The sequence below is a fragment of the Megachile rotundata genome, chromosome 11 (assembly GCF_050947335.1).
Source record: "Megachile rotundata isolate GNS110a chromosome 11, iyMegRotu1, whole genome shotgun sequence".
NCBI classification, from domain to species: domain Eukaryota; kingdom Metazoa; phylum Arthropoda; class Insecta; order Hymenoptera; family Megachilidae; genus Megachile; species Megachile rotundata.
Window position 1 is genome coordinate 6,298,540 of NC_134993.1, and position 26,997 is coordinate 6,325,536.

The 26,997-nt window shown below is 36.4% G+C and overlaps 2 protein-coding genes across 4 annotated transcripts in view; both read right to left on the minus strand.

The window, feature by feature from the left end:
* The window catches only part of LOC105662208 (protein-L-histidine N-pros-methyltransferase), a 433,690-nt gene that overhangs the window by 61,910 nt on the left and 344,783 nt on the right, over positions 1-26,997 (minus strand). For 2 of the 3 annotated variants that reach the window (XM_076537085.1, XM_076537084.1), the window contains one exon: positions 26,324-26,536. The exons of the other annotated variant lie outside the window; for it this stretch is intronic. In XM_076537085.1, the coding sequence (XP_076393200.1) occupies positions 26,324-26,536 (213 nt within the window). The remainder of the gene's footprint in view (positions 1-26,323; positions 26,537-26,997) is intronic. 3 annotated transcript variants of the gene reach the window in all.
* On the minus strand, positions 4,858-6,122 carry LOC143265370 (uncharacterized). The gene has a single exon (XM_076537083.1). The coding sequence runs from the start codon at positions 5,988-5,990 to the stop codon at positions 4,863-4,865; it is 1,128 nt and encodes a 375-aa protein (XP_076393198.1). The 5' UTR covers positions 5,991-6,122; the 3' UTR covers positions 4,858-4,862.

Below are 26,997 nucleotides of genomic sequence, written 5' to 3' on the forward strand. Positions count from 1 at the left end.
TGCGTGCGCATCGATCCCCACTCGATAGCGATCGAAGGAGGTCGATGCGAGGATCAAATTCGTCACTCTACGTCTGGAAGCGAATCGGGTCGGTTCAAGAAAAATCTATTCTGCGAAACACGGTACGCGATTGCGAGGTCAAACCGACCTGATAGATTCGTCAAGCCGACAATTTGTCCGCGACGCGTAAACGCCTCAAACCGAGGAGTCGATCGTTCAAGCCGAACGGTGGCACAGTCAGAGTCAGATTTCGGAACAATTAGTCGATCGTGAACAGCGTAGTAGTCAGAACGTAAATATTGATTTGTATTAAAGCGAATAATCAAATAGATAATTTCTAAATGCTTTGGGTAAAGTTGTGGTAAGTAACGGTTGATTGGAAGTCGATTCTCTTTAATAATTTTCGTCGTTATTCCCGCAGTTGTGAATTGCGACTGAGATCATTTAAATTGTACATTTTGGCGTGGTACAGCTCTCAGGTTCATACAGGTAATTGAAGTGTCGCTCGGCCCACGTAAAGTGTCCCGCCGTATCTTCTAATTGTACCTGTGTGCCCTTGCGAGAGGTAGTCTCGCAGGTGTAGAATTGTATGATTTCTGCCATGTTTGATCGAGGCACAGCTCACAGACTCGTTTGAGTAACCAGAGTATCGCCCAGCTCACGAAAGTGCCCTGCCGCTACTCCTTGGTTGTTCTCAAATGCCTTTGTGAAGAGGTGGACACGACCGCGTGGCACAGCTTTCGCGCTGTTTGAAGGTTAATTTGTTCGAATCGGATTCATACTCAGTTTGGATAACCGAAGTGTCGCCCAGCCCACATATCGTGCCTGCCGGCATCTTCTGGTTGTTCTCAATCAGTGCATGAATCTCATAGTACAGGCACCTTTTTGGCTTTTCCCGAGTTGCTCGACAAGGTCAATTTGTGTGTTACTGTACTATTCGCGTCGCGAATTACACAATCGGATCAGTACTGTTGGAATCAGGCGTCCGGCATCAGAGCAAGTCTTGAGCCCCAATAAACTCCTCTAGACGAACTCCTAGGTGTCTCAACCTGATCTCGACTTCGTGCGAGTCTCCACCGGAACATCTCCTCCGATTTATCGGCCGAGTGTAAAAGGTGCTGCGACAATCCTCAATCGTGCTATTTACCGAGGCATCGACTCCAACCACCAATTTAAATATATATATGTAAATAACTAATCGAAATTTCACATAAAGCATTTACATTCCTTTCGCATCTTCGAGCGCCGACTCATTGAAAGTCACTAGATTGAACGAAACTTATTGTTAAATATACATGTATGTACGTATGTGTTGGATTTGCAGAATATATGTAATGTTCTTTTTTCCTTATCCTTATATATCCCTAAATCGATTATATAAACCTTTGGTAGAGGAAAAAAAACCAATTGGGTATGCTCTGGAAATGAGATTTTATTAAATTTACGCGGTCGGTTATTTACAATATTTACAGATTATGCTCATTACCTGGAAATGAGAAACAACAATTAAAGCTTTTATCCCCTTTTTCTTTCTCTAAATCTTTATCTCGTGGTTCTTCCTAGCACGTGTTCTTTTTCCTCCTCTCGTCTGTTTTCCCCGTCGATAATCTCCTATTCCGTCGGTAATGCCACATAACCTCAACTTTATTAAGGAAATCCCGACACTTAGATGTGTCGTGTTTTTTCTTACATCTCCCCCCCCCCCCCGAGAGAAAAAACAATTATTGCTTGGTTGCAGAATTGTTTTTGTGGGCCGTTGATACCGGAGTCAATTTAGTTATGTGATAGAGATTTGTTTCCTTCTTCCTATGTCCTGTGTTTATTTCGTATATGGAGCTTGAGATTTTTTTTTGTAATTTTAAATGGTCCAATTCGTAGCTCGTCCAATTTCTTCCTATTTAATTTATTTCCATTTTCTATGTATACTTCATCTCCAACTTGTAGTTTCAATCTCTTCCGATTTTTATCGAATCTTATCTTGTTGTAATTGTGGGATTTCATTGTATTTTTTAAAGCTAGTTTTCTGTCCTTTTTTAATCTTTCATCTGTATGTTTGGTGTTTAATTCTTTTGGTAGTATATCTGTACTTCCACCTTCTAAAAGGTATCTTGGTGTAAATTTGGTAATCGTATGTTCTGTGTTGTTGTAAGCTTCTACGCATTTATTTGCTATGGTTGTCCAAGCTATTTTTTTCTTTCTTTCATTTATACCGCATCGTATTTTATTTATCAATGTTTGGTTCACTCTCTCGTTCAAACCATTTGAGAATGCTGAATCTACAGCTGTGAAAATTAGTTTTATATTTTCTTTCTGTAAACAATTTTTATATTCTTTGGAGTTTATTCCCGGGTATTGGTCCGTTAGTATTGTGTCAATTTTATAGTTTTCTGTAACTAACTTTGTTAGTTTTATAAAATCGTTCGCATTTTGGTTTTTTGAGGTTGATATATATACATATCGTGTAAAATGATCTATTAATATGTGTAGATATTTCTTTGTTGATCTGGATCCTCCAAATCCTCCTACTGTATCAATAGATACGATTTCAAAAGGTCGTTTTGCTGGTCCTAGGTGTGACATAAATCCATATCTTGATTTTCTTCTTGATTTATTTGTTAAACAAATTTCACAGTCTTCGCATATTCTTTTTATAATGTTTGTTAGGTTTTTTGTCGTGTAATATGGTGTTATTTTATTTATCATTTGAATTTTCCCCAAATGACAGTATTTATCATGTATTCTCCTTGATAATTTTATACCAAGATCTTTAGAAATTATGATTTTTTCTTCTCTTTTTATCCTTTTGTAATAAATTCCATTCTTTTTGACTAATTTATTATTTTTTTTCTCTTCTGTTGTTAAACTTTTCTCTTGGTCTTCTTGTATCTCTTTCAAGTTAATTAAATTACACCCTTTAATTTGTACATCCCTGTAGTAGTGATTTACAAAGGTAATAAAGTCCTCTAAATTTTCATCCGGTTCTAACACTGCATTTCTGCTTAAACAGTCTGCTTCTTGATTTGTTTTTCCTGGGTTGTATTTTACTTTAAAATTGTATTGTGCTAGGTAGTACGTTAAGTCACCCAGCTCTTCATCTGTTCTTGCCTTAAGATTTAAATTTTCTAAAGGTTTGTGATCGGAATAAACCGTAAATTCTTTACCCATTAACCAGTGCTGCCAGTATTTTACGGCTTCTTTGATAGCCAAACACTCCAGATATATGGCCTTTTTCTTTTTTTGGGATTCTGTTAATTTTCTTGAAAAATATGCAACTGGTTTATTTTCTCCTTTCTCATCTATCTGTTTTAGTACAGCTCCTACTCCAGTGTTGCATGCATTTGTGTATATATTAATTGGGGCGTTCGGATCAAATATTTTCAGCACTGGTTCTGAGCATAGCCATTTTTTTGTTTTTTCGAATGCCTCCTGGCATTCCTGTGTCCAAATGAACTTCACATCTTTTCTCAGCAGATTGTGCAATGGGTCTAGGATTTTTGCACTGTCTGGTATAAACTTATGATGAAAGTTAACTTCTCCTAGAAATTGGCGAACGTTTTTTCTTGTTGTAGGCGTCGGAAAATTTTTTACTGCTATTAGATAGTCTTTTAGTGGTCTAATCGTGTTATTTTCTATTATATGGCCTAAATATTTTGCGCTATTCTTTGCAAATGAGCATTTTGAGAATTTCAGTTTAAATCCTTCCTTCGTGATGGCTTTTAATAATTTTGCAATATGTTCGATATGTTCTGTAAATGTTTTTGAAAATATTATTATGTCATCAATGAAATTTTCTACAAATTCTGAGAGTTTATGTTTTCTTATTATGCCACTCAGTATTCTCTGAAAGATGGCTGGTGCTGTTTTTAGTCCGAATGGTAAAACCGTCCACTGAAAATGTCCCTCCTGTGTCACAAACGCAGTTTTGTGTTTGTCTTGAATTCTTAGTGGGATGGACCAGAATGCCGAATTGATATCTAATGTTGTGAAGAATTTGCAGTTTACGGTTTTTCCTACTAAATCCTCTATCAATGGGAAAGGTTGTGATTGCGGTATAACTATTTTGTTTAGTTCTCTGAAGTCAATGCATAGCCGTGATTTTTTTTCTTCTTCTTTCTTATAGGCTAAGGTGACCGGGGCCGCAAATGGACTGTATGATTCCTCAATCAGACCTTTTTCTAGTAATTTTGTTACTTGTTCTTCTATTTCTCTTCTATCTTCGGTTGTGCACCTGTAAGGACGTTTACAGCAGTATTTGTCAATTGTTAAATCAATATGCGCCTCAAAGTCTTTTACTGTGCCGACATCATACTTGTCTTTTGCAAATACCGTCTTATATTTTTCTATTAATTTCTCAATTTTTATTTGTTCTTTTTCATTTAAGTGGTTTTTCTCTATATTATAATTATCAATATTCAAATTTTCATTGAAATTTATTTTGTATTCTTTGTTAATTATGTCACCTAGTACATCAGGAATTTTGACATCTTCAATTTTTGTTGTTTCTATAATTTTATTACTTTTGTTATTTTGTATTATTTCTAAGTTTTCATTGTGGCTTAAGTTGAATTCTTTGCAACAATCTAAACCAGCCAGGAAATCATATGCGAATTCTTTGTTATCTATTATAAAAACGGTCATTTCTTTTTCAATATCGAAAATCCTTAATTTTAAAGTAATTTTACCTTTGGTTTCAGAGCTACCATTAATTGTATTTATATTCACCATATGATTATGTTGCATTTTATTTTGCTTTATTCTCAATATCTTTGCATTTATCAGAGATATGTTTGAGCCCGGATCATATAGTGCTGTAACATCTAATATATTATTCAAGTTTATTTTAAACGCAATTAATGGTAGGATTATAAGTTTTTTGGATCTTCATTGTTCAGTTCTACTTCTAAAATTGAGTTATTGTTTATTTTCCATGGTTGGTCTTTTTTTTCTTCCTTATCCTTGAACCAGCAGTTTCCTTCAGGATGAAAACGTTTTCCTTTTCCAGCATTTTCACAAATTTTGCACGCTCTCTTTTCTTCTATTTGTTTGGATCTGGTTTCAAAGTTGCTATTTCTTTTTTTTATTTGGTATCTTACCAGATGTTCTAATTTGCTTATCTCGTTGTATAGGTCCTTAGTTTCTTCTATTTGTTCTCTGTCTATTTTATCCGTTATATTATTTGGGAGACCAATGGCTATTAGATCTATTAGTGTATTTGTATCTATGCTTTTTCTTACTTGTAGTAATAACTTTTCTTTTTTTACAGCATATTCTAATAAAGAGCCCGTTTGATATTTAAAAGTGTGTGCATACCTGATTGAAGACCAACCTTTATTACCAAAAGTTTCGCAGAAGTCATTTTTCCAGTCTTCCCAGTTTGATTCGACTGTAAATTTTATTATCATACAGCTATACCAGTCTAAGCCTGCTTTTTCTAAGAAAAATTTAAAAATTTCTATTCTTTTTCTTTCTTCTTTGATCATGCAACGTTCACATTCTTTCTCAAATTCTTCTAGCCATTGTTTTGCATTTACGTTTTTTCCATCGAATTTCTCAATCGTAAAGTCTTTTGCAATCTTACTTAAGTTTTGAATTTCTGATTTTTGTTGTTTGTCTTCAAGTAGTTTTTCTAATAGTTTTTGGAAAGTTTCGTTTGACGATTGTATACTTGTTTCAGTTTCCCTTTTCTCTGCTATTTCTTCTAGAAAAATATCTTGAAACATCAAGTTTCCATTATCATCCAAGTATATTTTCTTGAGTTCCTGTGTCAAGGTTATCCAGATACTTCTGAACTGATTTCTTTTCTTTATACTATTTTTTATTCTTTCAAATGTTTGTGTTTCCGTTAAATTTTTATGTAGGTTTACCGGTTGGATTTCATCCGGTAAATAGAAAAGTCTTTCATCTGGCGTGGCTATTGAGGTTAGGCACAGAATATTTGTTTTTCCATCCCCTGATCCTTTCATTCTAAATGTAAATTTAAGTTTTTCCATCTCTTTTTTGTAGTCGTAGCAGAATTGTTGTTTTGTAATGTTCTTTTTTCCTTATCCTTATATATCCCTAAATCGATTATATAAACCTTTGGTAGAGGAAAAAAAACCAATTGGGTATGCTCTGGAAATGAGATTTTATTAAAGGGTATAGCCGGATAAGGTGGTCAAATGTGCCCTTGAGTCGAATTTGAGACTCAACTCGTCAGTCGGTAGCATATCCCAAAAAAACATCTCACACCAAGTTTCAACCCCCTACCTCATCCGTGGGGGTAGTAAAAGGGAAAAAACGAAATTCCGGTTTTTGGCCCTTTTTCCCTATTTAATTTCGTACAAAAATTCTGAAAAAATTCTGAAACATTGAGGTCCAGATAGCGCATCTTACAGAATTTTTTCAGATTTTTTGATCGCAAACTGTAATCGTGAAAAATCAAAAACCGAAAAAAAATCCGAAAAAATGCGATTTTTTAGTGAAGATGTCGGAGCACTACTTTTATATTAATGTGGTAGTTAGGTATTAGTACAACTATTATTCTCTAATTTTTTCAGATTTTTCGGTGAGGTGCGCCGTAGTTAAAAAAATCAAAAACCGATTTTTTCGCGCGAAAAACTAACTTCTGCTTTGAATTTTTATGCCATTTTCCCATAAAAGATGCATTAAGTAATTTTAAGAGGATTCACGTTCACACAATTGATCTGTGGATTACAACAATGCAATTAACTTAATTAATTAGTTTTATGGTACGGTCTTTATATACCTGAATGTTTAAAGGTCTTCCAACGGCGTCGGTGGCGTAGCGGTTAAGGCGTGTGACTCGTAAACCGCTGCATACTCTTTTTGGCGCGGGTTCGATCCCACCTGAACTTATATTTTTTTTATCTTTTTTTTTTTCTTTAAATTGTTAATTTAATTAATTCTAATTATAGAACAATGGGTATTACTTATTTAAAAACATTTCTAACGCATTTCAGGAATATTTCAAGGTTTGTTTTTTTTTTTTAACTTGAAAAACTTTGACAACTTTAAATTCATATAAAAATAATTACGGAACATTTTGACTATATATCTTAATTGTGCTACGAGTTTATATTTTTCAGTTGAGTACATATATCAGTCCAATTTTTAAATATTTCATTTCTGGTAACTAAGTAATAGAAGTCCGTCTATTACTTATTGTCATAGGCGTTTTGTTAATCTTGAATAATTGGAGATTGGGTTTTTCCCTACTCAGGTATCGGACCATTGTACGTCGGGATGTTGTAAACTTGATGTTTCAAAAATGGTCAGTTCAATCCATCCTCGAAATAATCGCGATGTACAGTTTTAATAGCTTCTTACATAGCAAAAAGGAGTTGGTACGTTCTGTTTAAACCATTTGTAAAGTGGAGCAAATAGGTATACCTGAAAAAATGTTTGACTAAAATAATAAAGTAGGAAATGAAAGGAGTTGACCGTGTTTCCTCAATTTTTACTTTCAGTTTTATTATACTAACCGTAAGTTTTTATTACTCAAACTTCGGTCGTGACATGGTTCATCTCAGTTATAAAAGAGTCGGTCCCTACCTGCTTAGTTTTGTAAAAGTGGTTATAAGATTAAACTTAACGTCTTGAACTAGCCAATTGGAAAAGGTCAATTTTACCCCTTCTAATAGACATTGAATTTTAGTATTTTCTACATACCTCCCACCAATGTAAAAATTCTACCTCGGAGGAGACTGACGAAACGGTGATCAGTCTTGGACTGTGTTCCATATACTACATACTTATTTCGTGGTCTGCTTTTGAAGTTAATATCTTGTTTTCTATTTTTGCTTGTGTTGCGTTAACATGATGTCAAGTGGTGAAGTGCAATTCGTTGATAAGAAAACCGTGCATACTAGGTGCATTAAGTGTAATATTTTAATACGGAAATCACGCGGCCAAAAAAAGAGAATATCTACCGATGCTGACTGTGTAAGATTTTCCAGTATTTTAAGGAAAACAGTCGTTATTGGGGATGTTCTCTGCGGTTCGTGCCGTATTTTTTCATATAAGCACAGTAGAGTTTCCGAATTATTTACAGTTCCTTCTCCGCGTTTACAATCTGAATCCACACATGACATATCCATGGCTTCAGCATCTATAGCTAGTACGTCGTCCGCCGACGTTACTTTTTTTTTACCAACACCTTCAACTGCAGTTTCGTATGTTGAAGAATCCACACTCAATATAACATCATTTAATCAACTTCATCAAGTGTCTTCTGAATCTTCGGTACCAACGTCTTCGTCGGCAGAAGATCCTTCCTTTCATATTCACGAAAATATTCGCGATGAGCAAAACAATTTAACTGAAGTACCATTTGCTCGAATTATTTCTAGTCATGGATATTGTTTCATATGTGGATCCAAGTTAAACATTATTAATGTACCAGCTGAAACTCGTAAACAGGTATTTATCATGCGTAGATTATACGTACCCAAAGGAAATCGGTGCTGTCCTGGTCATTTATTAAAAAACCGTTTATTCCAAGATTTAGTTCAGAATTTACGCGTACATTCAAATAATAGTTACCTTGACAACAACGAACTTAGAGTATATTTTGAATATTTAGAACACCATAGTTCAGAAATTAAAGATAAAGTAGGCGATTTTACTTTATCAGAGGAACGATTAAAAGTATTTACAGGTTTGAATTGGAAAAATATAATTGAATTAGCAGATATGATGACATCAATGAGAAAATCAAATCGTCGCGATATAATTCAGGCTTTAGTAGTTTTTTTATTTAAATTGCGTACTGGTAATTCTAATATTATGATAGCTGCAATTCTCGGGTTAGAACATGAACAACAAGTTTCAGCATTTTGTAAATCTGTTTTAAACGCGTTCGAAAAAGATATTTTACCAGTACATTTCGGATTCGCGGCTTATTCACGGCAACATTTAATACAGCATGAAACGTCTATTGTTGCCAAAAACTTATATAACATTACTGACCAATTAGCACTGATTTTTGATGGAACGTATATTCGGCATGAAAAAAGTTCCAATAACGAGTATCAGCGAAAATCATATTCCGGTCAGAAAAAAGTTCCTCTTTGTAAACCATTCACAATCTGCACTACGAATGGCTACATAGTGGACATACTTGGTCCTTATTATGCAACGCAAAATGATGCTCAAATCATGAAAATAGTCATGCAAGATTCGAATGGTTTACAAAGTCTCATGAAATCAGGGGACATCTGTATCGTTGATAGGGGTTTTCGGGACGTAGAATCTGATTTAAAACAATTGGGCTACAAAGTTTTGATGCCCGCATTAAAAGGCAATCGGAGCCAATTAACAACCGCGGAATCAAATGCTTCTCGGCAAGTAACTAAAGTTAGATGGGTGGTTGAAGCAATACACGGCATTATAGGGCAAAAATATCGTCTGCTCCATAATCAGCTAGATAACAAATTGCTTCCATCAATCGGTTCGTACTGTAGAATTGTAGGGTTTTTAAATAATAAGTTTGGAAAACGTTTGAATTCAGACAAAGGATATACAAATGAAATTATAAATCGAATTTTAAGCCAAGAACATGTTACTAATTCCCTAGCACTAGAAGTAGAGACAAACCATTGGTATAGACGAACAGTTCCATTCAAACCAATACTAGCTTCAGATCTCCTCGACTTTCCGGAGATGACGGAAAATGATTTGAAAATTCTATTCACTGGCTCATATCAATTATCGCAAGCAGTTTCTTATTTAGCCGAAATAATGGATGAGGACTATAATATTAATATTCTCATTTTGAAGGAACATGAACACATAGTTAAGTTTCAGGTTAAGTCGCGTCATATAAATAGTAAAACATACAGATGTTTCATTGATTACACCCCAAATTCAATTGGTTATGGAGGTATAAAACGTTATTGCTGCGAATGTGCGAATGGTAATCGTACAATTGGTTGCTGTTCCCACGTAGCAGCAATAATTTATTATTTGAGTCATGCACGGTATTTGTCAACGATTGTACGACCTGCAGAGATATTAAGTAAAATATTTCAAACGGAGCAAGTGATACCAGTTATAAATGAAGACAGCGATGATGACTGATACATTCGACATAGTATCTCTTCAACAATGCAAAGTGGTAAGTTACGAAACATAAAATGTTTAAAAATAAAAATATATAAAATCGTAGCACAATTAAGATATGTAGTCAAAATACTTAAAATTATTTTTATTTCAACAGGTAGTGGGGGTTTTAGTGGGTAGTCTGCGATTAATGTAGGAGTCCCACACTAGTCTAAGGATTGTGCGTAAATGCATTTCCCCCACTGAAAAAAAAAAAAAAAAAAAAAAAAAACCTTGAAATATTCCTGAAATGCGTTAGAAATGTTTTTAAATAAGTAATACCCATTGTTCTATAATTAGAATTAATTAAATTAACAATTTAAAGAAAAAAAAAAAGATAAAAAAAATATAAGTTCAGGTGGGATCGAACCCGCGCCAAAAAGAGTATGCAGCGGTTTACGAGTCACACGCCTTAACCGCTACGCCACCGACGCCGTTGGAAGACCTTTAAACATTCAGGTATATAAAGACCGTACCATAAAACTAATTAATTAAGTTAATTGCATTGTTGTAATCCACAGATCAATTGTGTGAACGTGAATCCTCTTAAAATTACTTAATGCATCTTTTATGGGAAAATGGCATAAAAATTCAAAGCAGAAGTTAGTTTTTCGCGCGAAAAAATCGGTTTTTGATTTTTTTAACTACGGCGCACCTCACCGAAAAATCTGAAAAAATTAGAGAATAATAGTTGTACTAATACCTAACTACCACATTAATATAAAAGTAGTGCTCCGACATCTTCACTAAAAAATCGCATTTTTTCGGATTTTTTTTCGGTTTTTGATTTTTCACGACTACAGTTTGCGATCAAAAAATCTGAAAAAATTCTGTAAGATGCGCTATCTGGACCTCAATGTTTCAGAATTTTTTCAGAATTTTTGTACGAAATTAAATAGGGAAAAAGGGCCAAAAACCGGAATTTCGTTTTTTCCCTTTTACTACCCCCACGGATGAGGTAGGGGGTTGAAACTTGGTGTGAGATGTTTTTTTGGGATATGCTACCGACTGACGAGTTGAGTCTCAAATTCGACTCAAGGGCACATTTGACCACCTTATCCGGCTATACCCTTTACGCGGTCGGTTATTTACAATATTTACAGATTATGCTCATTACCTGGAAATGAGAAACAACAATTAAAGCTTTTATCCCCTTTTTCTTTCTCTAAATCTTTATCTCGTGGTTCTTCCTAGCACGTGTTCTTTCTCCTCCTCTCGTCTGTTTTCCCCGTCGATAATCTCCTATTCCGTCGGTAATGCCACATAACCTCAACTTTATTAAGGAAATCCCGACACTTAGATGTGTCGTGTTTTTTCTTACATATATATATTGTCTTATGTTAACTCTAAACGAAAGAGGTTTCTAACTTTCTTTAACGACCAGTCAGACCACTCCGCTATCCAGTACCTGGAGGCCCGAACCCTCCATTTAAATCATTCATAGATTAAAGCACGTTTATTCTTACTGAGAAGCCCAAGCTGGGCTTTAAACCAGACAGAATTCACAGAAAATATAACGACAAAATTCGTAGAAGCAACGCCCGTCTCCGGGCGTATCTAAATAAACAAACTCCCGTTTACAACACTTTGTTCAAATTTTCTTGTAAGAAACCAAAAATGAGGCAGAAGAAAAACTAAAAGACTATATTGCTCATGCGGAATCTCATTTCAACTCAGAAGTGAGTAAAATCATAGTTGATAATGGAGGAAAGTATGGGAGTGCTGTCTTGTAAGGCTGGTGTAGAAAGAAGGGAATTGTATTGGATTACACAATTCTCCGAACTCGAGAATTGAATAGAATAGCCGAAAGGATGAACTGTACCTTGGCAAACAAAATGAGAGCAATGCTTTTTGAATCAAAACTGAATGACGAAGTGTGGGGTGAGGCTGTCTTAAACAGCAGCGTATTTGCAGCACAGAAGCCCTACTGTCGCTGCGGAGCTGACTCCATCTGAAATGTGGTACCAGAGAAAGCCTGACCTATCTAAACTGCAAATTTTTGATTCAGTGGTCTACGAAAAATCTCTAAGCTATTTGAAGAAACTGGATAAAGGAACCATGAAAGGAATTTTTGTGGGCTATTCAATGAACGGGTACAGGATATGGGACAAACAAGAAAGAAAAACTTGTACATCCAAAGACGTAAAATTTCTGAGTTTGAAAGATGAAGATGAGTTTCAACAAAAGAAACTGTTCAGTCTAGCAGATCTGTTTCCTTCTTTCGAAGACGAGGAGCAAGAAGACACTCAAAACCAGAATCAAGAACAAAAAGTACAAATTCAGAGGGAAGAAGCAAATGAAATCTTTCAAGATGCATTGGGAGAAGAAGAAGATGAGCTCGGGGAGCAAAAAGAACAATTGTAGAAATTAAAATGATAAGAATGGTTTTGCACCGTTTTGATTCGGTTTTGTGCAAAAGAAAGAAACTCTGTTTATTATTTAACAAGGAACAAATTTTAACACGAACATTAACAAACAAAACTTAACTCTGACACTAGCAAAACACAGAACTTTTAAAAATAAACGACTTTTACAATCTTTTAATAAACACCGAACGTTCACGACTTTTTTCGACTTTACGCCTAATTTTCTAATACGTCTTCTCTCACGACCCGGTTTCTAATCAACAACGCTCTTTTTTCCCGATTGGCTTTTTAAAAAAAACTCATCAATCCCGCTCGCTCTAAAATACCTTGAAACGTCGGTAAACGTCGGTAACTCTTACGCAAAATGACAAAACACATATTCTAATATCATTCATTACCGACGATTAATTATATCGACATTTGGTCAGTTGGTTACTGACAGCATCATTCTCTCATTCCCGCATAGCGTCATTCTCTCATTCCCACACAATTCCCAGCTTCAAGCCAAAGATGTAGAAGATTAAGAAGACGTCCTAAGAGATATGAAGACTATATCATGAAAGATAATCATGTTTACATGACTGAGTAAGGACTGACATATCAAGAGTGTATGGCCAGTGATGATAAAAGTAAATGGATGCAAGCCATCTCTGAAGAGAAAGAATCTATTGTACGAAACAAGACGTAGGATTTTGTCAACGAAAATGAAGCTAAAGGAAAAGAAATAGCCTCTGGAAAGTGGATTTTCAAAATGAAAGAAGATGGGCAGCCAAAGCAAGACTTGTTGCGAGGGGTTGTCAAGAATAAAAGAAAACTTTGGATTTTAAAGATGTATTCAGTACCGTAGTCTAAAGTAATTCTCTAAGATTTTTGCTTACTTATGCAGGTCAGGAAAATCTCCATATCATAACTTTCGATGTAAAAGCAGCTTTTCTCAATGGAATACTCGAAACAGAAATTTACATGAGAGTACCAGAGGATTACCGTGCACCAGGTAAAATCTGCAAACTGAACAAAGCACTGTATGGTTTGCGTCAAGCCACAAATCTGTGGTACAAGCGTCTGACAGATTTTTTGAGAGAAGAAAAAATGGTTCAGCTCAAGATGGATCAATGTGTTTTCAAGGCAGAGACGGGTAAGACGTTTCTGGCTTTTTACCTTGATGATGGTATCCTATTTTCAGAAGACCTTAGACAAATGAAAAGACTAATTGAAAAATTAAAGAACAAATTTGATGTGAAGGTCATGAAATCACCAAGGACTTACCTTGGATTGGAGATCTCCAGAAGTGAACAAGGAATTACCATTTCACAATCTCAGTACAGTGCAAAAACAATTAAGAAGTATGGGATGGAAAATTCAAAAACAAGATCAACTCCAATTGAGAAGAATAATGCCATTTCGTCTGATTTCAAACAAATTGAAGATTTTCCTTATCAAGAAATTATAGGAAGTCTACTCTACCTGACGGTGAAAACAAGATTGGATATGATTTTTGCTGTCAATTATGAAAGCAGGTAAATGAGCAAACCGACCAATCAGGACATAGCAAATGTAAAAACAACTCTACAGTATCTGTTGAGCGTAGAAATATAAAAATCCGAATTTAGTTTAAGCGTTAACATTATTTTCGTAGTTTTGTGTTATTTAATTATTCGTTATAATAAGAAATGCAATTTCAGTTTATTATGCATTTATGCACATCTTTGTATACTGTTAAGTTCAAAAGACATGTAAGGGAGCAAATGAAAAATCTGAGAGAAAGGTAGAATATTGGAAAATTCGCGTTTAATTGACCACCTGGACGGACCCCTTAGGCCTTCATCGACCCCGACTTGGAAGATGATGTTGAATTTCCATAGTAAAGTGGCAAAAATAAATTTAATAAGAAGTCGATAACGTTTACTGATGTCGGTAATGAGACGTCGATAATTATGTATGTTAGATTATCGATTATTTATATGATGCCACTCGTTTAAATTTTTGATTCGCAAATGTTAAATAAAATAATTCTGATATTCTCTTTCGTGTTTGTTTCTCTTCATAAAAATTCTGATTTCGCACGGATATAATAGAACGAGTTATTTAAGTAGTTCTTCCTTAGTTTTCTTCATTTAAATATATAAAGTTTGTTTCAAAAAGTTATAAGTGTTCTGTTTAATTATCTAGTATTTTTTTATTTGTTTAATACTCCTAATCATATTCCATTAGATGATTGCACCTGGTGAGGGTTCGCGGACGGAAAAATTACGTGGGTAATTCTTTCCGAGACGCTCAAGCTGGTCTAGGAGGAAAGCCGCCAAGTATTCGGAATTGTGTAGGCCGGAGTGGGGGAAAGGCATGCGATAGCGCGGGGCTCGGGCCCTACGGCTTATCAATTGCGAGGATTCTTTCGACGACCGTCCTTTCGATCAGTCGTTTTTAACCGACTTCGAAAAAGGAGGAGGTTACTCAATTCGATCAGGTTTTTTTTTTTTTTTCCTTCTTCTTTCTATGTGTGCCCGCCGATTACGCCTAGCTGGATGCACCGATCGGAACGAAACCTTTGCATCCGGTAGGTTCTGACTCCCCATTGGTACCATTATCAAAAAATTTTTCATTTTTTAATTGCAAAGTGTTGTTATTGCAAAAAAAACCGGCAACTTTTGAAATAAACTTTTCTCGATTTTAGTGCGCTTTTAATATCTTATCACGGACATGATTCTGAACAATTTTGTTCATATACAAATTTCGCGGAAAGGTTCAGTTTTCGAGATATTAGCGAAAAATTGTTGTTACTAATGTATTGAATTCTACGTATGCCTCCGTGTCTCTGGTGGTGTATGAGTCAACATGCAGTCGCCGATTTTCTACTGTTTCTACAAACACGTCTTGCCGGCCGATAAAAAGCGTGAAATAAAATAATTTTAAGAAAAAAAATACACCGACTTCGAAATGCACTAAAAAGTATAAAATAATTTCTATTTCATTCGATCATACAATTACGTAACAGATATGAATAAAACCTATTTACTCGTTAGGTATTATATTAAATACATTTCAACCTTTTCGGAGGCGGCGCAAAATTAAATAACATATTCAAAATAATCTTTTAATTTTGCGTCGCCTCCGAAAAGGTTGAAATCTATTTAATATAATACCTAACGAGTAAATAGGTTTCATTCATATCTGTTACGTAATTGTATGATTGAATGAAATAGAAATTACTTCATTAGGAAATAGAAATTATTTTATACTTTTTAGTGCATTTCGAAGTCGGCGTATTTTTTTTCTAAAAATTATTTTTCATTACGCTCCACGTTAGAAATTGTCGCTTAGAATTTAATTATTATAAATTTCGTAAATAATATAAAGCTATACCTTTCGAGTTAATTTAAATATTACATTGAAATTTGATTTGCAATTTCGTTCTGTATTTGTTATAAATAATTCAATTTTTGTTTCGCAATAAATATAAATTAATCCCTTATTTGTTTGTGTTTTGTGTTTTGTTATTTACACCCTTAACAGTATCTAAATGCCCATCAAGATAAAGGTATTCTCTACTCATTTCATAAAACTAACGACCTGCACATCACTGCTTACTGTGATACTGATTTTGCGGGAAATCGATCGGACTGCAAAAGCACAACTGGATATGTGCTGATGTATAAGGGAGGACCCATTACCTGGATATATAAATATTGTTAGTCTATATTTTACGATTGGTAAGTCTCTATACCTTTTATTTACTTGTAGCAACTAACTTCGTATACCACCGAAAGGGAAGTTGCGTTGCTTATTTTTTATATTCATTCTAATAAAGTCCACGCTACTGTTCGCATCACGTCTTTATATTCCACCTTAACCTTAACAGGTTATGGGCCCAGAGCGCGGTTTCGAATAAAATATTACGCGTTAAGATCCGTGAAATAGTTCTGTGTGAATATTTCGAGTTTACGCGAGTGTGCACTAACCGGCATAGTTTCGAAACGAAGGCAGGATGAACGGTCAGGGATGGACGAGAATCGAGTTACTTTCAAAGGACAATTTCGATACTTGGAAGTTACAAGTGCGTGCCGTGCTAATTAAAAATGACTTGTGGGAGTACGTGGAAGGCACGAGAAGAAAACCCGAGGTCGCGGAAGGAGACAACGTCTCGGCAGCAGCGGCGTCAATGTGGGACGCTTCGGAGTTCATTTTGGCTATCAGACCCAACCGAATTGAAGCAAGTGAAGAATTGCACAACATTTCGCAAGGTTTGGCTAAAATTACATGAAATTTATCAATCACAAGGACCCACGAGAAAAGCCACGCTGTTAAAGCGTCTCATGCTTTACAAAATGGCGGAAGGCGACGATATGTGGCAATTTTTTGATACGGTCGATAAATTGCAGGAAATAGAGGTAGACGTAAATAGGGATCTCCTAGCGATCATGTTATTGTACAGCTTGCCGTCTAGTTATGAAAATTTTAGGTGTGCAATCGAGTCGAGGAACGATCTCCCTGAGCCGGAAGCGCTGAAAATAAAAATACTCGAGGAGTTCGACGCGCGGAGAGCGACATGGAAAGAAAAATCGCAGGAAGCCATGTTTGTTCGGAAACAGCATCCACCTAGTAAGGAGTCTCCAAAACAAAGGGAGACAGTGATTGAAGACAAACAAAGAAAACCAAAGCTCATTTGTTATAAATGTCGAAAGGCTGGACACAAAGCATCCCAGTGTCGCGCGAAACGATTACCGACCGAACAAACTGCCGGTAAAGCGGAAGAAGTTTTGTTTTTTACGTGCGAGAAGCGGTCGAGCGCCGCAAGCACTAATTGCGCTACGAGCGCAAACATATGGTATTTTGACAGCGGTTCGACATCTCACGTGTGCGGTGATCCGGAAAAATTTGACAGATAGACGGAGATGCGGCAGCGACGACTAAACTTGGCGAGCAACGCGAGCACGTCGATAGACGGAGCGGGAGAGCTGCAGATAACCCTTCAAAACAAAGATGACGGAACAAATGTAAATTTAAAGGACGTTCTTTATGTGCCCGAGTTGAGAACGAATTTGCTTTCCGTAAGCAAAATTGCTGATAAAGGGTATAGCGTATTATTTAATAGTGAGGGCGCTGTGATTCGAGATAGCAAAGATAACCTTGTATTGTCCGCGAAAAGAAAAGACGGATTGTATTTTACGTCGGAAATCGCGGAAACAGCCGGAAGCGTAAGCGATCGAAAGGGCGGAAATAGTTTAAGGTTATGGCATTCTAGACTCGAACATTTAAACGAAAAATATTTAAAATCAATGGCGGCGTGCGGTATTTTTAAAATTGAATCAGGAAAACCGGGTTTAAAAATTCGAAAAACTCCCGTCGCTAGACGTGTTTCCGTATCCCACGTAACACTATCCCACATATGCACATAAAACTTTAACCTCGTTTTTCTCGGAATACCATGTTTGGACCTTGCAACCAGCCTACAGCCTAAGCGGAGGTTCAGATCAAGTTGAAATTTTTTGTGGTAGTGTTTCAAATCAGTGGCTAGCGGCCTAACCTAAAACATCTGATTTTGGAGAAGAAAAAATAAAATGCTGAAAAAATTTGTGTGATTATGGGTTTTGCCAATTTGATAATTTTTATATGCCATTGGGTTGAATAATAAAATCAGGACGGAGGTTAAGCCGAGAGGTACTGGTTTGAAACACTACTACAAAAAATTTCAACTTCATCTGAACCTCCGTTTGATCTGTACCCTGGTTATAGTGAGGACGTGCGCCAAAGTGCAGACCGTTCATCTTTTTTTGTTTTTAACAATACCGTCCTTATTTGTACTGCTTCTTTTTTTTTAATATTTAAATAAAGGTCCATTTTAACCGAATTCATCAAAAGATTTGATTGTTCTTAAGCAACAAAACTCTGACGATCTTTTAAAGATAGGCCCGTTTTAGGTTGCGTCATACTGGTCTCTCCCCTTAAAGGGGAGAATTACTAAATTACCTTTTTCAAGCGAGTCGCAGCGAGCGACAAAATTGTTAGAGATTGTCCATACCGATATATGCGGGCCAATGCGGATTCATTCGATCGGGGGCGCTCGATATTTTGCGACATTTATCGATTCCTGAGATCAAAGGACGAATTAATCGGTGCTTTCAAGGCATACAAGGCTTTAGTTGAAAAACAAACGGGTGAAAAGATAAAGAATATTCAGTCGGACAACGGGAAAGAATATTGTAATCGCGAATTTGATGTTTTTCTTTCGGTGCAAGGAATTAAGCGACGACTAACCGTACCACACACTCCAGAACAAAACGGAGTTACCGAGCGTAAAAGTCGAATGCTATGCGAAGCGGCTAGATGTTTAATGATCGATTCGAGCATATCTCAGGGTTTGTATAAAGGATAGAAATTCGTACACCGGCTACGCCTTCATTCTTGCAAATGCAGCTACGAGCTGCGAATCAAGAAAGCAACAAACTGTCGCTCTGTCGTTGACTGAATCGGAATACATGGCTCTTTCCGATTGCGTGAAGGAAGCGATACATGTTCAGCGCTTCATGAGTGAAACAACAGAATCAGATATAAGTCCAATAACCATTTTCAACGACAACCAGGGATCTCAAGAATTAGCTAAAAACCCCGTTTTTCATTCAAGGACCAAGCACATAGACGTAAAACACCACTTCGTGCGAGAAGCCGTCGAGAAAAACCTCGTAAACTTGAAGTACATGCCTTCGAAGCAAATGCCAGCTGACGTGCTGACGAAAGGTCTCCCGAATTCGACTCATACGTTATGTATTGGAAACTTAGGCTTAAGAAAGTTGTTTCTTGACCACGGTATCCAACGAATTGTCTCAAGTTGGCCGAGTGGTCAGTGGATTGCTAGTTCTCTCCTAACAAGGAGACGGAGCACAGGCGGGTTTAGGACAAAACTCACGAAAAGTTGATGAAATAAAGAATACTCATTTGACACGTTTACACAGTTATTTAATAAATGACACTCACGACAGACACTGGACGACGATAACGATAATAATCAATTCGGATAACAAAAGTTAGTTGAAAAATCGGGAGGAAACACGGCTAACGTTGTGACTCTGCAAAGTTCACACGGATAATGATATTTTAAAGTTGAACGGTAATCAAAATTGAACCTTTATCCGGTCGATGGCGTGGCGGTAGGACTAATCCCGTGCGGGAGGGATTAACGCGTGTACGCAGCGATGTAACAAGGCTTAGACGTGCCTAGACTTATTATTCTTATTTCGGAACAAAAGTGAAAATGTAAAGAAAATGTAAACGTTAAAATATGGCGTTCAGAGGCTTAAGAGGGAGTGTTAGTCTATATTTTACGATTGGCAAGCCTCTATACCTTTTATTTATATGCAGTTGCATACTTGTAGCAACTAACTTCGTGTACCACCGAAAGGGAAGTTGCGTTGCTCATTTTTTATATTCATTCTAATAAAGTCCACGCTACTGTCCGCATCACGTCTATAAAGATATTCCACCTTAACCTTAACAAATATATACAATATATTTATATATGCTCCACCGGAACAACTCCCCCCGATTTTTCGGCCGAGTGTAAAAGACGCTGCGACGATCCTCAATCGTAATTTCCACCAAGATATTGACTCCAACAACATATTTATTCTACCAATCTATTTCTCTTAGACGTTTCAATCCCTTTTCTATGCGCCATTACACGTTAATATCTTAGAAATCATTAAATTTGATAGAAAACACATTGGTGTATGTGCGGGAGTAATTATTTGTGAGAAAACTTTTTGAGAGATAAACAAATTGTTTGTTCATAAAATAACGCAATCGGTCTAAGTTCAACTAAAAATTTCTGTATTGCGATAAACAAAGCGAGCGTGATATTGTATATCCAAATCTATACACAACCATGCTGATTTAACGAAATAAATTTATAGATATTTATTATTGTATAAATCATTGCCAACTTTCTTCAACGACCAAACAGACCACTCCGCTGCGCTGTGTAGTACCTGGAGGCCCGAATCCCTCTGATTAAAATGCTGAGTAAAATTTGAATTATGTTAACTTAGTTTTCATTTACACATAGACGCCCAACCTGGGTATAAATCAGACAAGATTCGCAAAAAATATAATAATAACTGTTGAAGCTAAAGCCTTGACCATGCTTTAACCGTTTTTAGAAAACCTTACATCCTTGGAAGTCATTGTCTAATTAGGGTCTGGGGGCCTGCAAGCACTCCAGGTACAGACATGTACTGTCGTTGCAGTTTCTTTTTAGTTTAGTTCTAACCGTGCGTCCGTCTTGTATACACCGAATTCTAACATAGGTTCTTTCATCGTATATTTTTCCACTTATAAATATAGCTATCAATCTGATTAACTGTACAAGTGTGTTTTATTTTACATAACCCCAGAACAATAACATTTACAAAATTAGCGCCCAACGTGGGGTAAACCAAAAATATAAAAATAATGTTACCAAACCGGAACAGTTTTTGCTGGTAAGTAACTAAAAAGATTCTTATGCCTTGACTGGACAGCGGGTATCAGCCATTTGGATACTTGATCACTGGGTAATAGTAGCTAGCGAAAGCGGGCTCCCTAATTAAGCGATCTGGGTTGGGTGTCGATTCACGTTTTAACAAAAAGGGTGAATGTGCTAGTAGTCATAGAGTCAAAATTCAGAGAAACTGTTCCGCGGTAAAATAATATTACACAATTAAATAATTTTGCATAAATTTTTGAACCTTGAATTAATTAAAGATTATTGGTCTGACACAAATTAGGATTGCGGTTAACTTTTGTAAAACAGCATATCTTGCGGGATGTTATAATTAATTAAGTTCTGAATTCTTACTAACTTTATTGCGAATTCAGTTAGGTGGGGCTTATTGTAGTATTTTAAGGGCTAGATTCCGAAACAATTAAGTCGCGAGTTGCGTTTTCGTTTAATTAGATTCATCCCTTAATTTGTTCATTTCACAGAATTATAACAATCAGACACATACACCTTTTATATTCCTCCAATAATAATTGTTAATTGTAATATTCATTCTCCCAATTCTCTTAACTGAATGAACCTAATTATTGAAAGGTATTGACTTGTGGATTTCACTCCTTAACCGCACACCACACGAATCCCACATTCCTTTTAGATATATGTAGCTATTGTAAAAGCGAGCCACTCAGTAGGTAAAAGCCACTCTTTACCTCACAAGTGGTGTAAACGCCTGAGCTTAGTCCCAGGAACGTTACAAAAGTAAATGCAAGAGTAGACACACATAAAGAAGGAAAATTTTCCAGCTTCCAATGAATATTATTATTGATATATATATTATCATTGAATAATATGAATATTATTCGTCGTGTTTTACTAAAACATAAATTTATTCTATTAAAAATACCATGAAGTTAATGTGTTACTATTGTTATTATTCTTTACAAAATTGTCCTATTATCTGCCATATAATTTATAAGAAGTGGCTACTACATAAATATGATTTATATTTGGAAGCATTTATTATATTATACAAAGTATTTTAGTTAACAAATTTTATAATCCTTTACTGTTATCCAACCAATAAAACCCAATTTTCGTGCCGCATAACTTGTAACAAGGCATATTTTTGCTTAGGCGTGTGTGTTTTTCTTCGTTTCACTTTTTTGCGTCCCCCCCCCCCCCCCCCCCCCCCCTTTCGTGTGGCAGCCACCGAGGCCAAGGGGAGTCCTTCGTCCCCGATCGCGGGAAACCTCCACCCGAGCGACCGAGGTGCGAGATGAGCCCACCGGAAGACCCAGCCGCCTGCTGACTGGTCGCCGAGCCACCCGTCAGCCTCTGCGAGAGCAACAAGCAGCTAAGTACAGAGGAATGCTAGGCCAGGGGATCAGCCACCACCCGGAGGGGTCTCCAGAACCTGGCCACCAGAAAGAGCGCGGTGGCCCATCCCTGACGCCGAAATCCTCAGGAAGAGAGAACCCCGCGCACCGGGAAACGAGCAGCGGATTCCGCCAAAAGAAACAAGACGCAAGCGAGTCACGACGGCTAGAATACATTACCGTCAACTTCGTCAACTATCCACGCCGTCCCACTTTTTCCCCTATTCTCGTTATTTTTTTTTTTTTTTTGTTTTTTTGTTATCTTCTTTTCTATTTTCATCTGTTTTCTCTTCTTTTTTTTGTAATTGTGAGTGCGAGTGTACTAAAAGTCCTGATCTCTCCCGACCACAGTAAAAAGACGTTGGTCGTTGGCAGCGGCCACCTACATGTCCAGGTAAGATTTTGCCTCCTGGCACGAGTCTTCTTTTTGTGTGGGTGTGCGATCGTGTGTGTGCGGGTGATACCGGGTGATAGGACCACCAGCTCCAGCGGCGATGACCTTAAAGGCTGCGTACCGCGGATTTATCGGTACCGCTTGGCGCCACAAATCGTTGTATTATTTGCAGTTACTTTTTTTTCATCTGTATTTGGCATCTAGGATCAGCACCCTCCTTTTGTCCATGACCCCCAAGAGGGCGTGCTTCTGTCTGCGTGCGTCCATTTACCGATTTTCTTTCGTATCTCTCGATTTGTACCGTGAGCCCTTGCGCCGCAAAATCCCCCTTCACAATTGGCAAGCGCGACCTTTTTCCCGGCCGTACTCTGTACCGTGTGGGGCTCTTTTCCGTCTCACTTGAATGGCCTGTTGCGGCCCAAATTAAAGCTTCTCATTTGTTAGATACTCGCGGATCGTTTGTTTATTTCTTGACCCCCTCTGACTTCCGCTCCCGAACGAGCAGCTGGAAAGGCGAATCGAATTAGCTGTTCACGGCCAATTTTAGCGTTATTTCAAGACTTGAAATTAAAGTATAGCGGCCGCAGCGTCGTTCCAGCATTTAAAACAAGTATTATTATTACATTTAATCACACCGGATTATTTAAAAAATTAAAAATAAACCAAAAATAAGTGTTATATTTCAAAAAGTTAGTGAATATACTATACTCTCAATGTGGATGTTTGGTTTATAAGCATAATTTTTATTAACGTAAACATAACTTTAACTTGGAAACAATTTTTATTAATACAAATAGATACATTTTTTACTAGGTTTTTACAATATATTAACTTATTAATCTAAAATTTATTTATTATTATTTATGTGTCATCGTACTCGTCGTCGTCTTGTAGGTCTTCTTGTAATATTAATTTTTCTATTTCATCTTTGAAAATATTAAAACGGGAACGCGTTTTATAGTTTTTTCTGATTTTTGCCGAAATTGAAGATATTAAAATATTGGATGTATAGAGTAAAGTTTGAAAAAGGTCCGTTAATGTTTCCAGTCGCGAAAATGTTCGGGTGTGGTCTCTTTTGATATTTCGGAAATCTTTGTTTCATGCCTCCATTGCTTCTTCCGAAAACATCCCAATGGGCAAACCAGCACATTGTATTATATCTGCACCATGCAATAATATTTTATGCAAACTTGATAACATATAAAACTAGTTGTACTCTGATACGTACAAGTTAAACGTTACCATTACATATTCTTGAAATAAAATCAAATTAATTAATTAATATATTACTTACAGAATATGTAATAAAATATAGTAACGTCTATTCGACTAAATACACAATATACAGGGTGTCCCACAATTACTGTAAGAACCGAAAAGGGGTGGTAGGTGGGGCAATTCTGAACAGCTTTTTCCTTTGCCAAAATTGGTTGACACTCCATTTTCGAGTTATTAGCAAAAAACACTGACCAATGAGAGGGCATAGATCGGGTGCGCGAAAGTGAGAGCGACAGCTTCGAAAATGACGGTCGATCTTGATCGTGAACAAACGTATCGATACCACGTCGGTATAACGTCGGTATAACAGGAAGCTATTAGGTGAAAGTTACATCAAATAATGAATTAAGAAGTTAAGAATAATATTAAGTTCTTCGTAATTCGTAAATGAGAGATAAACCAATTAGTTGTTGTTTACCCAGACCAAGTATATTGTATTTATTTTATGCTCTCGAAAAGAAAAAAAAATAAATTCACGAAAATTAATTGTGTCAACCATTCTAATGAAGCAAACGAATAAATTCACGTTTCAAAACGAATGAGTACCTTGTCTATGAAATGGGATAAAACTGGAATGGAATATCTAATGCAGTACCTCATTGAAATGAAATAAATCAATTGCTGCGTACATTTAATTTTAAAAATACAAAAGCATCTTAACTAAAACTTACCCATTGATTCATGAAGAAACTAGCTTCGATAAAAAATATTTGTGTCACCGGGTAGATCCACCGATCAGAGTATCAACAGCTGATGTCCTGGCAGGGTCAATGAACTCTCAATTTATTTCACTATCTCTTTCTAATAATTGCACAACATAAGCACGACCGGTAAACGGACCGAATGAAAACGCGTAAACGATTATTCATAGATATGTATGTTTAACGATACGCCATATTCCCATTATAAAGTATCCGAATTGAGGAATCGAAAGTATATTACATATTTTATTAGAAGACATTGTTAGTCTCGCCACGGATCGCGGTTTCGTTCTCGATCGCGAGGCATATTTCGCGAACGGTTGCCATGCAACGATGATCTGTTGAACGACTGCGGCGTCGATCGATAGTCATCGTTTATTGTCGAAAGAAACGTGTCGAAATAAAACGTATCGTTGTTTTTAACCGAAAATTCTGTTTTCTTGCTTTCAAGATAATATAGTTTGAATTATTTATGAATATTCGTTCACGTGTTTTCATTCGTCCTATTTACGTATCGGATTCACAGTGAAAATTAGTAAAAACTGACAGAAAAAAGTGATAATGAAAACTAATAATGGAAGATGACAGTGAAGTTACTTGAACGTTTCTTGAGAGTTTCTGTATGGATTTATTTATGCTATAAGTAAGAATCGGTGGATCGACCCGGTGACAGAGATGCATTTTCGTCGTGATTATTTACGGTTCAATGGGTGAGTTGCATTTAAATTTGTTAATTATTCAAATTCAAATTTTTATTTGTTGAATGGAAAAGTTATTTCATTTTTTTAAAATAAGAATTTGTTCTTTTTCATCATCACAATATTTAACGAGAATAATTTTCCATATTTTATCTATTATTTCTTTGCGATAACAAATAAATGTATCGAATAAATTCGATTTATTCTGATTACGTGAGTAAGGACTAATTTCTTTATTTCTTATGCATTAATAAATGATAATTCAATAATAATTCAGATTGTTTCGTTCGTTTTTCAATGTAACTTTCATCTAACAGCTTTCTATCATACCGACGCTATACCGACGTGGTATCGATACGCTTGTTCACAATCACGATCGACCGTCATTTTCAAAGCTGTCGCTCTCGCGTCTGAGCGCGCGAAATCCTCGCGCTCTGATTGGTTCGGGTTTTTCCTTAATAATTCAAAAACGAAGCTTCAAACCCCATTTTCGCAAAGGAAAATCTTGTTCAGAATGACGTCCTCTACTACCCCTTTCAGGGAGTAACACTAGTTACGGGACACCCTGTATATGTCCGTTTCATATCGATCTAGGAGAATCGAATTTTTGACAAATGAACAGCTAATTCGTCGCTCTGGCCCACTGTGGGACGCGTGCATTTGCACTGGTGTCCGAAAACAGAAATCGTCCGTGGTTGTGAGCGTTGTTTCGCGGGGGGCCACTTTCCCTGGTCGCCCTTCCCCACAGGGAACCTCTTCCCAGTTCCCCAACCGACCCGTTACAAACTTCGAGTAATTTAATTTGCAAATAATATGTCAGTGGGGATTTTTTGTATGTTCTTTCTATTGTCAAAACAAAGGTGTATACAAAAATCTTTGTTTCTCGTTCTTCTACTTTTGCTTTGAAAAATGCAAACGAATATAAGGATAGATGAAACTTACGTGAATTTCCTTTTTGCTAAAGTCCATCTCATTGGTGCTGATATGTCGGTAGCATAAACCTTTTCAAAAAGATGAGCTACATGAGCAGTAGTTGCGCCATCACCTGCTCCTAAATCTATCACTGAATGCCATGGTCCTAAGAAGCAACTAGCATCCATCAGCTTTTTGAACTGTTCACAAGAAAAGACGTGCATGGAACCGCGACCGAGTAACCTGCAAACATTTATTTAATTTCATTGAGTTATTTCATTTCATTCTATTTTATTTTCATCCGTTGTCATGATACCAGCAAACAGAATTACATAGAAACATTAAATGTATATGTAATGGAGGAAATAATTGATATTAGTATATTACTTATAATGTCTAGCTATTATGAATACTGTAACTAAATCTGACCAAAAAGCAACAAAGAATAATCCTCGATGCGAAAAACTTAGACCGTAATAGAAAATTCTTTCTACGTTTCGTACTCGTCGGACCTGTCGTTGGGATCGTAGATCCCCGGCTATCGGTTTCGGCAGGCAAAGTCAAACATGCAGCACTTGCCGCAACAATAAGACCGTTTTTATGACTTACTATTTAAATCCAGATGTCTCTGCTGAAAATCAATAAATTTCTAAGCGTTATACAGTATTGATTCGTAAGCAAGCAACAGTTTTGTGATTCGTAAC